The sequence below is a fragment of the Medicago sativa genome, chromosome 2 (assembly GCF_051527215.1).
Source record: "Medicago sativa cultivar Bolivia chromosome 2, Bolivia_mono, whole genome shotgun sequence".
NCBI classification, from domain to species: Eukaryota; Viridiplantae; Streptophyta; class Magnoliopsida; order Fabales; family Fabaceae; genus Medicago; species Medicago sativa.
The window spans coordinates 32,527,670-32,542,704 of NC_140750.1; the positions used below are offsets into that span (position 1 = coordinate 32,527,670).

Sequence of the window (15,035 nt, forward strand, 5' to 3'; positions counted from 1 at the left end):
CAAACCTCGTTTGCAGTTATGACCTAGGACCTACCCGAACTAGACTTCAACCTAGGAACTCCTAGATCCGAGATCCCATCTCACTCCCTTACAACTGATCACAAACCCCTGTGATTCCCAAATTACAGACTTAAATCAAATGAGGTTACCCTAAAAAATAACAACATGCAACCTTGCTTAAAAGCTTAGATGCTGTTCACAATCTACCTAACTCCTTGCTTAAAAGCTTCGGAGTAGTGCACAGTATTACAACTCAAAGTACAATCCTAAACATGCATCAAGATGATACACGAAAGGCTCACAAGATATAAGACTCAAAACCTAAACAAAACTCTATTTTGTAAAACAATGTCTTCAATAAATCTTCAGGTCTTGCAGCCTCCTTTATATACTGAAGCAAAGCGTGTCATCCCTTCAATCAAGCTTCAGATCAAACCTGTGACTTATTGCTCAATCAACATGGCCGGATAAGGAAACTCATAGAAAGTAGGTTCATTAAAAGTCACATTATTATCACCTTAAAATACTTTCCTAAGTCATTTTAACAATTCTTTAAGAAATCACATATGTTATGATCTCCTCATAATTGCACACGATTCAGACCAACTCAAGCTGGTGTGGATTCATTCAATCAAGCAAGCGCGTGCGAAAACATAGGGAAAGCACAGAACGTACAGACCAGGTCGGGATGTTGGAACATTGTGTTCCACATCTGAAGTGAATATTTGTTTTAGGCAAAAGTGAAGCCAACATACAAATATCCAACAGATTCAATACTTTAGGAGAAAGGAGGAGAAGAGTATATATAGTAGTGAGGGGAAAGGCTAAAAATTCGCACAAAATTAACTAAGTGAATCGATTCACTTAATGTATGAATTGATTCAAACCATATAAGACAAAAGAAAGAGAAGGAAAAATGTGATGAAGAATGAAACGTGTCAAGTGAAAAATGAAACGACTCAAAAAATCCCAAAAGGAGATTGATACGATTCAAAGCTAGATTGAATTGATTCAAGCTATGTCAAAGAGTTTGATAAATCGTTTCAAACAAGGAATGATATGATTCATAATTGAATCGATTCACTGTAACAACCCGATTTTTCGCTAGATTTATTTAATTATTTTTGTGTGTTTATATGTGCTCTTATGTGATTAATTGCCTCTGGGTGTATTTTTGGTTGGGAATTGTAGAATTCGGTGTTAGAAGGGTATTTTAGTCATTTTAGATTCAGGGGTATTTTGGTCATTTTGTGAGTAAGGGGTAATTTAGTATTTTTGATGATGATTATTTTTAGTGCTTAGTGAGAGTTGTTATTTTACTAAGTTACTGGAGGGTGTAGTAATTTATTTTTAACCGGTAGTATATTTTACCGTTAAGTGGATATAAACATTTCGAATTAGATTAGTAATGGGTTAGGCCCATTAAGGCATTGTGAGTTGAGCCCAATTATGTAGAGCCTATATAAACTCTAGTCATTAGAGAAAATAGGGTTCCATAATCATTTTACACATTTTGAGAAGAGGTAGAGAGAGAAAGAGCAAGAGAAGATAAGGGTTTGAAGAGGAAAGCTAGAGAGAGCTAGAGGAAGGTAGAGGATTCAAGGATTGGAGCTAAAGTGAAACCCTAGTTTGAGTTTGTGAAGAATTAAGATAAGGGGGTTAGACTTTAATCATAATCTTGTAGTTTAATTTCTACCCTAATTCCTTGCATGATTGCTTATTGTGGTTAAGTGGTTAATTTGGTTTTGGCTGTAGAAATTCATGTTTAATTATTGTGATATGATTATGTACATGAATTGAATGATAATTGTGTTGTTGTTGTTGAATTTGTATGTCAAAATGGGTATATATGAATATGATATGTTCTTGATTGAAATTGATGGAGAATGAAGTTGTGGTTGTTTAATTGTGGATGATTTCATGATTAGATGTTGTTGTTAGATGTGTTGTTGATGAATTGATACATTGGGTATCATGAATAAGTGAATTATGATGAGATTTGTTGTTGTTGTTGAAAGTTGTGGGAGTTTTGGTGAATTGATGAATTTTGTTGAATTGAAGTTGTAATCTCAAAACTTATGCATGTTTAAGTGTTTTAAAACGTATATGACCTGTAAACATCTTTTGGATTAAGTCTTGGGGTTTGGAATAATCAAAATTGGGATCTTGGGGTGAAAAGGGTTTGAAACCCGAAAGTTAGAGTCTGAACTGATGAAGCTTCGCTTAAGCGAGCCATCAGCGAGCTCTAAGCGAGCGTGCCCAGAGCCTTCTAGACATAGTTCGCTTAAGCGAGCTGTAAGCGAGCTCCCAAGCGAGCGTCATCTGCAGGTTCCAGACGCAGGTCGCTTGAGCGAGCTCCAAGTGAGCGAGGTCCAGTAGCCCTTGCAAGCTGGTCGCTTAAGCGAGCAGACTTCGCTTAAGCGAGCCATGCCCTGTTCAGCCATTTTTTATTTTTCGTTTCGTGCACTTGGGGACCAATCCGGGCTCTCTAAAATGATTCTTTGTACTTGTTTAACCTCTGTTTATACACTTAAACCTACTGGAACATCGGGTGAATCGAATTGGACTTAAATTTGTGAATTGAACTTAACTTTTGAAAAATGGTCCAAGAGTGTCGATTTTTCCGAAACTCGTTTTTTTCGAAGGATGGAGTGGGTTTAAGGTTGTATAATGTTTATATGGTTTCTAAAAATGGTTGAGATTGGTTTCTTCAAGTCTTAACTTGTTTTGCTTTGAAAATGGGATTTTCTTGAAAAGTGATAAAGAGAGACGAACTTTGTGATTCTCATGAATTCGTCGTGTGTAGCCGATGAAACGTAATTGTATACTCTACTGCACCTATATGTAGTCTAGAGGTATACTTAGTTGAGGCATTGGATCTTGTTTACTTGGTTTTGGTTCAATAGCTTCAATTATTGTGAAAATGGGATAACGATAGACGAACGTGATTGAAAATGGTTCCTTTGAGCCGATTACTTTATAAATCCTTTGAGCGACTTACTTGGCTTATGAGACGTATATGGAATTGTTGAGATATATTGCGTAGTTGATGTTGATGTATGTTGATCCATGTTGATGACTCTTATTTGAATTTTGATTTGTTGAATGTGTGGACATGAATATTTGATAATGCAAATGTTGTTGAGCTAGTCAATGTAATTGGAGGTGTACTTTTACATTGTCGTTGGTAGTTGTTATGTTGAAGTTGTGCATTATCGGGTCGTTATTGTATGTCCATGCATCATAATCATATTGAGTCATATGTTGAAATGTAAAAAGAGGTGTACTTTTACATAGTTGGTTGTAAGAGGAGGTGTACTCTTACATAGATGTGCGGTTGGCATCTAATGGTTGTTGTTATGGTACCACATGCATATATGTGTCGAGTATAGGCGCATTGTATATTGAAATGAAATCTTGTTGTGGTAGGTCAATGATGTTTGTTGGTGATGATTGTGTTGATGAGCGCATGTTTGAGATACTTGGATTGGTTGTATATATGAGAGTTAACTATTCATGTAACCTATTTGGGAATTGAATCGATTTCTTCATGCCAATCATTATTTATTGATTATGATTAATGTAAAGCTTACCCCCAGTGGTTTGACCGCTTACCTGTCTATATGGATGGGTAGACGCTGTGCAGGATTAGTTGGCTTTGGTGAGTTGCTCGATGCTTTGCTTGGATAGCGGGAGCTAATCTCCGTTGTCGGTTGTTAAGTCTTAGTTTTAGGCTCTGATTAGGTGATAGTTGTCGTTGGATTTATGTATTGTTTATGTTGAGGAGTTTTATCCATTATCGGATTTCGGAGATTTCATTTATGATTTGATGTTGTTTTTATGACATGTAAATTCTGGTAATGTATGAATTATTTTCGCTGCGACTGTTGAGAATTTTATATGCATGTCTGTTGGTTTATGTTGAGACGTAGCGTCTATTTCTTGAATATTTTCTATATTCGTGTGTTTTATCGCTTAATAGAAATAGGCGTTACAAGTTGGTATCAGAGCCATGGTTAGTCCTGTCCTGTTGATACGCGAATGGTAATGGATTACCTTCGATACTTGTTTTGCTGTGCTGTTGTTCTTATCTGTTGGTTGGTTTTGTGTCGAAGTGAGATTGCGGGTGGTAGAGATGATGGAGCGATTGCAGAGGCTTTGACTGCAATGACACAGGTGTTGGCTCAGGCTAATGAGCAGGCGGTGGTTGGTCGTCGTGATCCTGGAGAAGCTGAGGAACGAAGGCTTGATCGTTTCTTGCGAAACAGTCCGCTGATATTCAAGGGTAGGTATGACCTGGAAGGAGCTCAGACATGGGTGCAAGGCATGGAGATGATCTTCCATGCTATGGTGACTAGTGAGGATCAGAAGGTCAGATTGGCTACTCATATGATTGCTGAGGAGGCTGAGTATTGGTGGACGAATGCTAAAGGGAGGCTTGAGGCAAGTGAAGAGGCTGTGACTTGGGCTAGGTTCAAGAGTGAGTTTTTGAGGAAGTACTTTCCTGAGGATTTGAGGACCAAGAAGGAAGTGGAATTCTTGAACTTGAAGCAAGAGAATCGTTCATCGGCTGAGTATGCGGCTAAGTTCGAAGAGCTTTCGAGGTTTTGCTGAGGATGCGATGGTTTCTAAGTGTGTGAAGTTCGAGAGCGGTTTGAGGCTGGATATCTATCAGTATTTATGTATTCTGGAGATCCGAGACTTTGACACTTTGGTGCATAAGTGTCGTATGTTTGATGACGCCGGAAGGGCTAAAGCTAATCATTACAAGGCTCAACATGATAGGAAAGGAAAGAGTCATGGATTTGGGAAACCGTACAACAAGGACAAAGGAAAGAAGAAAGAAAGTGGTGGAGGCTCTAAGTCGAATGTTGCTGTGGTTAGATGCTTTAAGTGTGGCGCGTTGGGTCATTTTGCTAATGATTGCAAGAAGGGTGATAGTTTCTATAAGTGTGGAAAAGCGGGTCACAAGGCATTTGAGTGTACTAATATCGAGAAGGAGGTTACTTGCTACAATTGTGGTGAGAAGGGTCATATCAGTACTAAGTGTACCAAGCCGAAGAAGGCGGCTGGAAAGGTGTTTGCACTGAATGCGGAAGAGGTGGAGCATCCGGATAATCTCATCTGAGGTATGTGTTTTTATCAATAGTACTCCTTTGATTGCAATTATTGATACTGGTGCTACTCATTCTTTTATCTCGGGTAGTAGTGTTGAGTGTTTGGGTTTGGTTGTGACTGCGTTGTCGCAAGGGATGGTCATTGACACCCCAGCTAGTGGTTCGGTAACTACTTCCATAGTGTGTGCTAAGTGTCCTGTTAGTTTTGGTAATGTTGATTTTGAGTTGGATCATGTGTGTCTTTCGTTGAAGCATATGGACGTGATTTTTGGTATGGACTGGATGTTGACTTTTGGTGTTAACATTAATTGCTTGACCAAGAGTATAACGTTTTCTAAGCCGGTAGCTGAGATGGGTGGGAAGTTCTTGACCGCAGAGCAAGTGAGGAAGTCTTTGGACGGTGAAGCTAGTATATTCATGATGTTTTCTTCGTTGAAGGAGAGTAGTAAGGAAGGAGTTGGTGATTTGCCGGTAGTGCAAGAGTTTCCAGAAGTTTTTCCGGACGACATTACCATGTTGCCGCCAAAGAGGGAGGTGGAGTTTGCAATTGATTTGGTACCAAGAACGAGTCCTATTTCGATTGTGTAACGTCCGTTTCGATTATTTAATTATTTTAATGAGTTTTAGAATATATTTATACGATTAGTGTGATTTATAAGATTTATGTGATTTATATGATTTTAGAGAAATTTATGAGACGTTGTGACTTATTTTATTGTTTAATAAAATAAGATTCGAAAATAAAATAAATATTAAGTTGTGGGTTATTTTGTGTAGAAATATATTTGTTATTTGATGTAGAGATATATTTGTTATTTTGTGTAGAAATATATATGTTATTTGGTGTAGAAATATATTTGTTATTTTGTGTAGAAATATATATGTTATTTAGTGTAGAAATATATTTGTTATTGTTGGAACAAAATGTATTTAACAATGAACCTTAAAGAGTTTTGATGATAACAAGGTATTAAAAAATTGTAAATTGGACTAGCTAATATTTGTTCAAGTGTACAGGACCATAGTTAAAAATGTACATCATATAAAGGTTCTGAAGAACAAAAAGAGAGCTATGGACTAAAGAAAAGGAAGCTTGAAAGAATCTGAAATGAAGTGCATGTGAAGTTATAAGTGCTCCTAAAGAATGACGACGTCATCAGAAGCTAAAGGTCATCAGAAGTTGAAAGTCAACAGAAGCAGATAGCCTTCAGAAGCGGATAGTCATCAGAAGTAGATAGTTCAGAAGCGACTTGATCAGAAGCTGAAGCTCATCAGAAGCTGATTATCACCAGAAGCTGAAGATCAACTGAATTTGAGAAATTCAAGGATTCAAGAGTTGTGTCATGGATCGAAACTCATCAAAGGACAACAAAAGATCAATGGAATTTTGCAACGGTCATTTCAAAGGTGTTAGAAGACATGTGCTTGCAATTTTGGACGAAAGCGTTGACATTGTACTTTGTACGAACTGTACAACCACGTTCTCCACTACTCTGTTTTGTGTCCACGCTACAAGACAAGAAAACAGCTCCAGAATACGGCTTCGCCTGCATAGATGTTCCTTTGGATAAGGAATGGTTTTCAAATTAGTTCTTCATAGGACATCAACCAAATCAGGCAAAAGATCATTGGTGAAAGATCAAGCTTCATCAACGACTCTTTGATGTGCTGGCAATTTCACAACGTCTCTTTCACACCTCTATATAAAGGAATGAAGACTTAGAGTTTTGGTAGTGCAAGAACGTTGAACGAAAGACTCGCAACATTTTTACAAGTGCCAAACCTCTGCTGAAATTGTTCTGCATTCACTTAGAATTTCTGTGTCTCAAAGTTTCATCTTAGAAATTCTTAAGTTATTGAGTCTGTATCTGATTTGTATTGTGAGCACCTCTGATTGTATATCAAGTGTTCAACCTTAAACAATTTTCTGTGTAATTTTGTTTAGTTAGAAGTCTCTTGCAGTTATGCTTGAGCAGGGAAGTCTCTTGATTGTGTTGTTGAGCATAGGAAGACTCTTGCAAAGTGTGCTTGAGCAAAGGAAGTCTCTTGCAGGTGTGCTTGAGCAATTGTAATTAGATATTACTCTTAGTGAAATCTCCTTGGAAGTGCAAGGGGGACTGGACTACTTCCGGATTGTGGAAGGAACCAGTATAATTGCTTTGTGTCTTTCTTCTTCTCTCTCTCTCTGTTTTATTCCGCTGCGTTCAGATTCTGATTATCACTTCAGAAGCTGTTTCACTTAGCTTCTGATCAGTGTGTTCAGTTTTAGGAGAAACGAAGAATTTTTCAAAACACAATTCAACCCCCCTTCTTGTGTTTTTCTCACCTTCAATTGGTATCTAGAGCCTTGGCTCTGTTGATAACACCTAACAGTGTAACTGTCCAAGATCAAAGAAAAACATGTCTGACGAATCTGTTTCTGGAAATGGATCTGGCAACAACAACAAAAGTGTTGCATATGATTACAATGTTGACAAGAAATCTAGTGTTGGAAAGATTCCAAAGTTCAACGGAGATGCTGAAGAATTTTCTTGGTGGAAAACCAACTTCTATAGTTATATCCTGAGCTTAGATGAAGAACTATGGGATATTCTAGAAGATGGTGTTAGTGGCTTAGACCTTGATGAAGAAGGAGCTGCTGTGGATAGAAAGAAACATACTCCTGAGTTGAAGAAACTCTACAAGAAGCATCACATTATCAGAGGAGCTCTTGTCACTGCCATACCCAAAACAGAGTACATGAAGATGAGTGACAAATCCACTGCTAAAGCTATGTTTGCTTCTCTCTGTTCTAACTACGAAGGCAGCAAGAAGGTCAAAGAAGCTAAAGCTCTCATGCTTGTACATCAGTATGAGTTATTCAAAATGAAGGATGATGAAACTATTGAGGAGATGTACTCAAGGTTTCAAACCTTAGTCTCTGGGCTACAAATTCTAAAGAAGAGATATGTTGCTTCTGACCATGTGAGCAAGATACTCAGAAGCTTGCTTGCAAGATGGAGACCAAAAGTGACTGCCATTGAGGAAGCTAAAGATTTAAACACTTTAAGTGTCGAAGATCTTGTTAGTTCTCTCAAAGTTCATGAGTTAAGTCTTAATGAACATGAGTCTACTAAGAAGAGTAAATCAATAGCTCTTCCATCCAAAGGCATGTTATCAAAAGCTCTCAAAGTGGTTGAATCTGAAGAGGAAGAACAATCAAGTTCAGATTCTGAACCAGATGCTGCTGAAATGGCCATGCTCTCCAACAGACTTCAGTATCTGGCCAAGAAGAACAGAAAGTTTCTAGCCAGAAGGAGTAACTCTAGAAGCTCAAGAAAAGAAGATCAGATGGGATGCTTCAACTGTAAGAAGCCTGGACACTTTATTGCTGAATGCCCTGATCTTCAGAAGGAAAAGTCAAAGGACAAGTCAAAGAAGTCAACGTTCAAACCAAGCAAATTCAAGAAGCAGATCAAGCAGAGTTTAATGGCAACCTGGGATGATTTGGGAAGTGAATCTGGATCTGATAAAGAGGAAGCTGATGAAGATGCAAAGGTAGCAGTTGGGTTAGTTGCCACAGCAACTTCAGAAGCTGGATTAGAATCATATTCTGAAGATGAAAATGAGGTATATTCTAAGATTCCCAGAGATGAACTTGTTGAGTCACTTAAAGAACTTCTTACACATTTTGAAGTAAGAACCAATGAGTTGAAGGATTTAAAAGAAAAATATGCTGATTTGGTAAAACAGCAAAAATCAACTCTATTGGATCTGAAAGCTTCTGAACAAGGACTTAGGGGCTTTGACTTCATGTGTAAAACTTATGAAGATCAGCTCAGGTTCTTATGTCAGAAGCTACAAGAAAAATGTAATGAAAAACCTTTAAGCAACCATGAAATTGCTCTTGAAGATTTTATCATATCTGGCATTGACAGAAGCAGAGTTGCTTCTATGATTTATAGCATTTACAAGAACAATGGCAGAGGAATTGGTTTTCCAGAAGTGAAACTTGAGAAAACCAATCTTAAATCTTGTTGTGAATGCATCAAGGAAGGTCTGAAAACCTTCTTTGTACCTGAAGGTGCTGAGTTGGAAACTGTTGTTCAATCAGAACCTGAAGCTTCTGACTCTAAAGCTAAGATTACTTCAAAGCCAAAGAACTTTAAGCCAAAGGCTATGATCAAATATGAATCCAAGACTTCAAAGATCAGGATCCTGAAAAGATCAGAACCTGTTCCTCAGAGTCTGGTGAAACCAAAATCTGAGGTTCTGAAGTCTAAGTTTCAGAAGAAGACAGTTACTGCTTCTGAAGTACCAAAGCCTAAGGTGATGGTTAATCAGAAGCAATCCAACTCACAACACAAGGTACATGAAGTGAAGAGTAAAGCCTCAAGTACTAACCTTTCAGGACCCATAGGACAATGGGTACCTAAATCTGAAAATGTCAATGATGCAGGTATGTCTAAGAGCAGGACCAAAGCAAAAATCATGGTACCTAGACAGCGGTTGCTCAAGACACATGACAGGAGAAAAGTCCAGCTTCCTCAGCCTAACAATGAAGGAAGGAGGAAATGTGAAATTTGGAGGCAACCAATATGGCAAGATCATAGGTACAGGAACTATTGGTAATTCCTCTACCTAAATTAATAATGTATGGTTGGTAGATGGTCTTGAACATAACCTTTTGAGCATTAGTCAATTTTGTGATAATGGTTATGATGTGATTTTTGAGAAAACCAACTGTACTGTAATCAACAAGGAAGACAAATCCATTGTGTTCAAGGGAAAGAGAGTTGATAATGTCTATAAAATCAATTTTTCTGAACTGGCTGATCAGAAGGTGATTTGCCTTCTATCAGTGAATGATAAGAAATGGATGTGGCACAGAAGGTTGGGACATGCTAACTGGAGATTAATCTCTAAGCTTAGTAAGTTACAACTTGTCAAAGGGCTTCCAGACATTGACTATCATTCAGATGCACTCTGTGGTGCATGTCAGAAAGGGAAAATTGTGAAATCATCTTTTAAAACCAAAGACATTGTTTCAACCTCCAGACCCTTAGAGCTACTCCATATTGATTTATTTGGACCAGTAAGTACTGCCTCCTTATGTGGAAGTAAATATGGATTAGTCGTTGTTGATGATTATAGCAGATGGACTTGGGTAAAATTTATAAAGAGTAAAGATGTTGCTTGTGATGTATTCAGTAGTTTCTGCACTTAAATTCAATCTGAAAATGAATCAAAAATTTTGAAAGTCAGAAGTGATCATGGTGGAGAGTTTGAAAATGAGCCATTTGAAGCTTTTTGTGAAAAACATGGAATTGTCCATGAATTCTCTTCTCCTAGAACTCCACAACAAAATGGGGTTGTAGAGAGAAAGAATAGAACTTTACAAGAAATGGCCAGAACCATGATCCATGAAAACAATTTACCAAAACATTTTTGGGCAGAAGCAGTGAATACATCATGTTATGTTCAGAACAGGATCTATATCAGACCTATTTTGGAGAAAACAACATATGAACTTTTTAAAGGAAGAAAACCCAATATCTCTTACTTTTATCAATTTGGATGTACATGTTACATTCTGAATAACAAGCTCTACCTAAAGAAATTTGATGCCAAGGCCCAAAGAGGAATCTTCTTAGGTTACTCTGAAAGGTCAAAGGCATACAGAGTGTATAATTCAGAGACACTCTGTGTTGAAGAATCTATGCACGTTAAATTTGATGACAGAGAGCTTGAAGATAAAACTTCAAAGCAAGGTGAAAGTTTTGCAGAGATACAGGTTCCTGAAGCTACTCCAGAACCTGATCAGATAGCTGAATCTGAAGAAAGTCCAGAAGCTGAACCCACATGAGAAGCTCTAGATGAAGCTGCTTCTGATGAAGCACAAGATGGCTCACATCAAGCAGATCCTCCCAGAAACACATTCAAGCACAAGTCTTCACATCCTGAGGAATTAATCATTGGAAACAAAGATAGTCCATGAAGAACAAGATTATACTTCAGACAAGAAGAATCAATGATTGGACTGATCTCAATGATTGAACCTACAACAGTTGAAGAAGCACTATGCAAGAAGAGTTGAATCAATTTCAAAGAAATGATGTGTGGGATCTGGTACCCAAACCTCAGCACAAGAACATTATTGGAACAAAATGGGTATTCAGAAACAAGTTGAATGAGCAAGGAGAAGTAACAAGAAACAAATCCAGACTTGTTGCACAAGGGTATAGTCAACAAGAAGGCATTGATTACAATGAAACATTTGCTCCAGTTGCAAGATTGGAAGCAATCAGGTTACTTCTGTCCTATGCAGTTAATCATGGCATAATATTATATCAGATGGATGTCAAGAGTGCATTTCTTAATGGTGTCATTGAAGAAGAAGTGTATGTCAAGCAACCTCCTGGATTTGAGGATATTAAATATCCTGACTATGTTTTTAAACTGAAGAAATCACTATATGGCTTGAAACAAGATCCCAGAGCTTGGTATGATAGACTGAGTAATTTCTTAATCAAAAATGATTTTAAAAGAGGACAGGTTGATACAACACTCTTCAGAAGGACCCTTGGGAAAGATATTCTTGTTGTGCAAATATATGTTGATGATATAATATTTGGTTCTACTAATGCATCTCTTTGCAAGGAATTTTCTAAGTTAATGCAGGATGAATTTGAAATGAGCATGATGGGAGAGCTGGAGTTCTTCCTGGGCATTCAAATTAATCAATGCAAAGATGGAGTCTATGTTCATCAATCAAAGTATACAAAGGAGCTTCTGAAGAAGTTCAAACTTGAAGATTGTAAAGTGATGAACACTCCAATGCACCCTACGTGCACGTTAAGCAAAGAAGATGAAGGAGCTAAAGTAGATCAGAAGTTGCACAGAGGTATGATTGGTTCTTTGTTATACCTCACTGCATCTAGGCCAGATATTTTATTCAGTGTATGCTTGTGTGCAAGATTCCAATCAGATCCTAGAGAATCTCATATGACTGCAGTCAAGAGAATCTTCAGGTATTTGAAAGGAACAACTAATCTTGGACTCCTTTATAGGAAATCCTTATATTATAAGCTAATTGGATTCTGTGATGCTGATTATGCTAGTGATAGGATTGAAAGAAAGTCAACCAGTGGCAATTGTCAATTTCTGGGTGATAATCTTATATCCTGGGCTAGCAAAAGACAAACAACTATTGCTATGTCTACAGCAGAAGCAGAATACATTTCAACTGCAAGTTGTTGTACACAACTACTTTGGATGAAACATCAGTCGGAAGACTATCAGATAACTGCTAACAGTATTCCCATTTATTGTGATAATACTGCTGCTATTTGTTTGTCTAAAAATCCAATTTTGCATTCAAGAGCTAAGCACATTGAAATCAAGCACCATTTTATCAGAGATTATGTTCAAAAAAGAATTTTAGATATACAATTCATTGATACTGAAAATCAATGGGCTGATATATTTACTAAGCCTTTAACTGTTGAAAGGTTTGATTTTATAAAGAAAAATTTGAACATGCACTTTGTGTCTGATTAAATGTTTGCTTGTTCCTGAATAGGATTTTAGGTTCTGAAGTTAGTTCAGAAGCAGCAATCCATCAGAAGCTCTTTATTGAGGTTCTGAGGAAAACTCGCTTCTGATGATGACGTCAGCATCTGAAGTCCAGAAGCTGGATTTTATGCTTCTGAATAGTAGAGTTAGTGGAAACGTTTGGGAGTTACTTTTTTTGGTAACTTCTGGCCCACCAACTTGGTAGTTACTCTTAAAGTTTCTGACGTGGCCTGTATGTATTGGTGTATAACTAAAAAGGGCAATGATGATTTAATAGCTTTGAAAAGTACTTTCACGCGCCCCCAATTTGTCATTAATGTTATGTTTGTATGTCTCTTTTGAATTGCAATCGTTTTTACTTTTAAAACATTGTCAATTCACACACCACTCACTCACAACAAACACATTTGCTTTCAAACCTCTTGCGAAGTAAGCGCATTCTCTCATCCCTAGAATCCTAAAATCATCATCTTCTTCAAATCTTCTTCAATCATCAATGGCATCATCAAGCTCAAAAGTTTCAGAATCTACTTCAAGCATGCATCCTCAAGGTGTTCCAGAATCTGGGCTGGTCATTAAACCTAAGACCATGTCTATTCCTGAAGATAAACTAATTGTTCAAAAGGAGACACCTTTTGACTTCACCTCTCTGAAGAAATACGATGTGAACTTGGAAGCTTACATCGAGAAACAAAAGCTACATGGTTATTTTCGTATGTTGAATGGACCAACATATGAGAATCTGATAAAGGACTTTTGGTTAAGGGCAGAGGTCTACGACAAGGAAGCCGCAAAACTTGAAGAGAAAAGGGCTGTAGAGAAAGATTCGAGTTTAAAAGGAAAGACCAGAGAAGATATGGGTCTGAAACCTTTTGAAGGATTGGAAATTAGATATGCAGTGATGGGTATCCCAGTAACCCTCACCAAAAGAGCTATTTCAAAAGCATGCAGGGTATCTTCAAAAGGATTTTTTAAATGGGATGTTAAGGATGACATTCTATTACAGAGCTACGTAAAGCTGTTCTGCAAAGGAAATTCTAAGTTGAAAACTGCAGAAATGGAAGTGTGTCACAGATTGTTGCTGAAGATTAGTGCACACTGCTTCTTTCAAAGAGGAGGAGGAACTGATCAACCAAACAAAGATCATCAACTAGCCTTGTACTCTTTGGCTACTTTTCAAAGGATTGATGTTCCAAATTACCTCTTGCATCATATGTGATGGGCCATCAAAGAAGCTACTAGCAGGGAAAGGAAACAAATACCTTGTGGAAGGCTTCTGTCAGAAATCTTTTATCAAGGCAAGGTGCTGGAGACTCTGAGGAATTTCAAACAAGCTTCTGATAGCTGTTTTACAGTCAGCACCTCAGACCGCATCTGGAACAGCAAATCCTTGTATGCTATGAAGGTCATCAGTGAAATTCCTATTGATGAAAAATGGATTGAACTGACCTCAGCTGAGCCAGAACCTTTGAGGAATTTTCCCTCCATTATTCAAGAAAACAACGCTGAAGTCCTGGCCAGTCTGGTAGCTGCTCATGCCAGAGAATCAGGAGTCAACACTGTAGCTGTTGCTGCTGCTCCTGATGTAGCTAAAGGAAAGAGGGCCAGAACCAGTTATGAATCTAATACTGCCAAGGATAAAGGAAAGAGGCAGAAAGTTGGTGCTGCTTCTATTCCACAGAAAAGAAGAAAAGGTAAGGCAGACCTGATTATGACCAAAGAGTAGTTGGATGAGGCTTTTGAAGCAATAGAGAAGGAAGAGCATGAGCCCAAGAAGAAGAAGGCTCCCCTTCAAATTGTGTGTCCTATGATTGAGATGACTCCAAAATTGGAAAGAATGGCTAATGAACGTGCTTCTGACTTTATAGCAGATAGAAAGGAGTTCAAATTACAATACATTCAACAAAGAGATGAGAAGCTCAAAGCTTTGGGTATGGAAAACTGTGATAAGTTCTACCAAGAAAAATTGGCTGAAGTCAGGGAAATTGCTGGTAAGGCTGCTGAAGATGACAAAGAAGAAGAAATGATGATCATTGTGGAAGATATTGGAATTTCAGAAGCTGTTATACAAGCACCAGATGCTACTACTTAAGAAGCTGGCACTTCAATCAAAGTATGTCAGATTCCAGTCACCTCTACCCCCATCTCACCTTCTTCACCACCAGCACCTGAGCAAGAAGAAGACACTTCTGTCTTAGAAAATCTTGCTCTCCACTACTCAGGTGAGTTACCCAAAGACAAGACAAACTCAGAGAAAGCCTCTGAAACAACTCCAGAAGCAGCTGCTTCTGAAAAAGTTGTTTCAGAAAGCCCCCATCAACAAACACCTGAACCACACAAACCCACATCACCCCCACAACAACA

General features: G+C 37.9%; 1 protein-coding gene across 1 annotated transcript; it reads left to right on the plus strand.

The window, feature by feature from the left end:
* Window positions 1-13,209: 13,209 nt before the first annotated feature.
* Window positions 13,210-13,890, plus strand: LOC146946319 (uncharacterized). Its single transcript, XM_085748193.1, has one exon. The coding sequence runs from the start codon at window positions 13,210-13,212 to the stop codon at window positions 13,888-13,890; it is 681 nt and encodes a 226-aa protein (XP_085604319.1).
* Window positions 13,891-15,035: the final 1,145 nt, after the last annotated feature.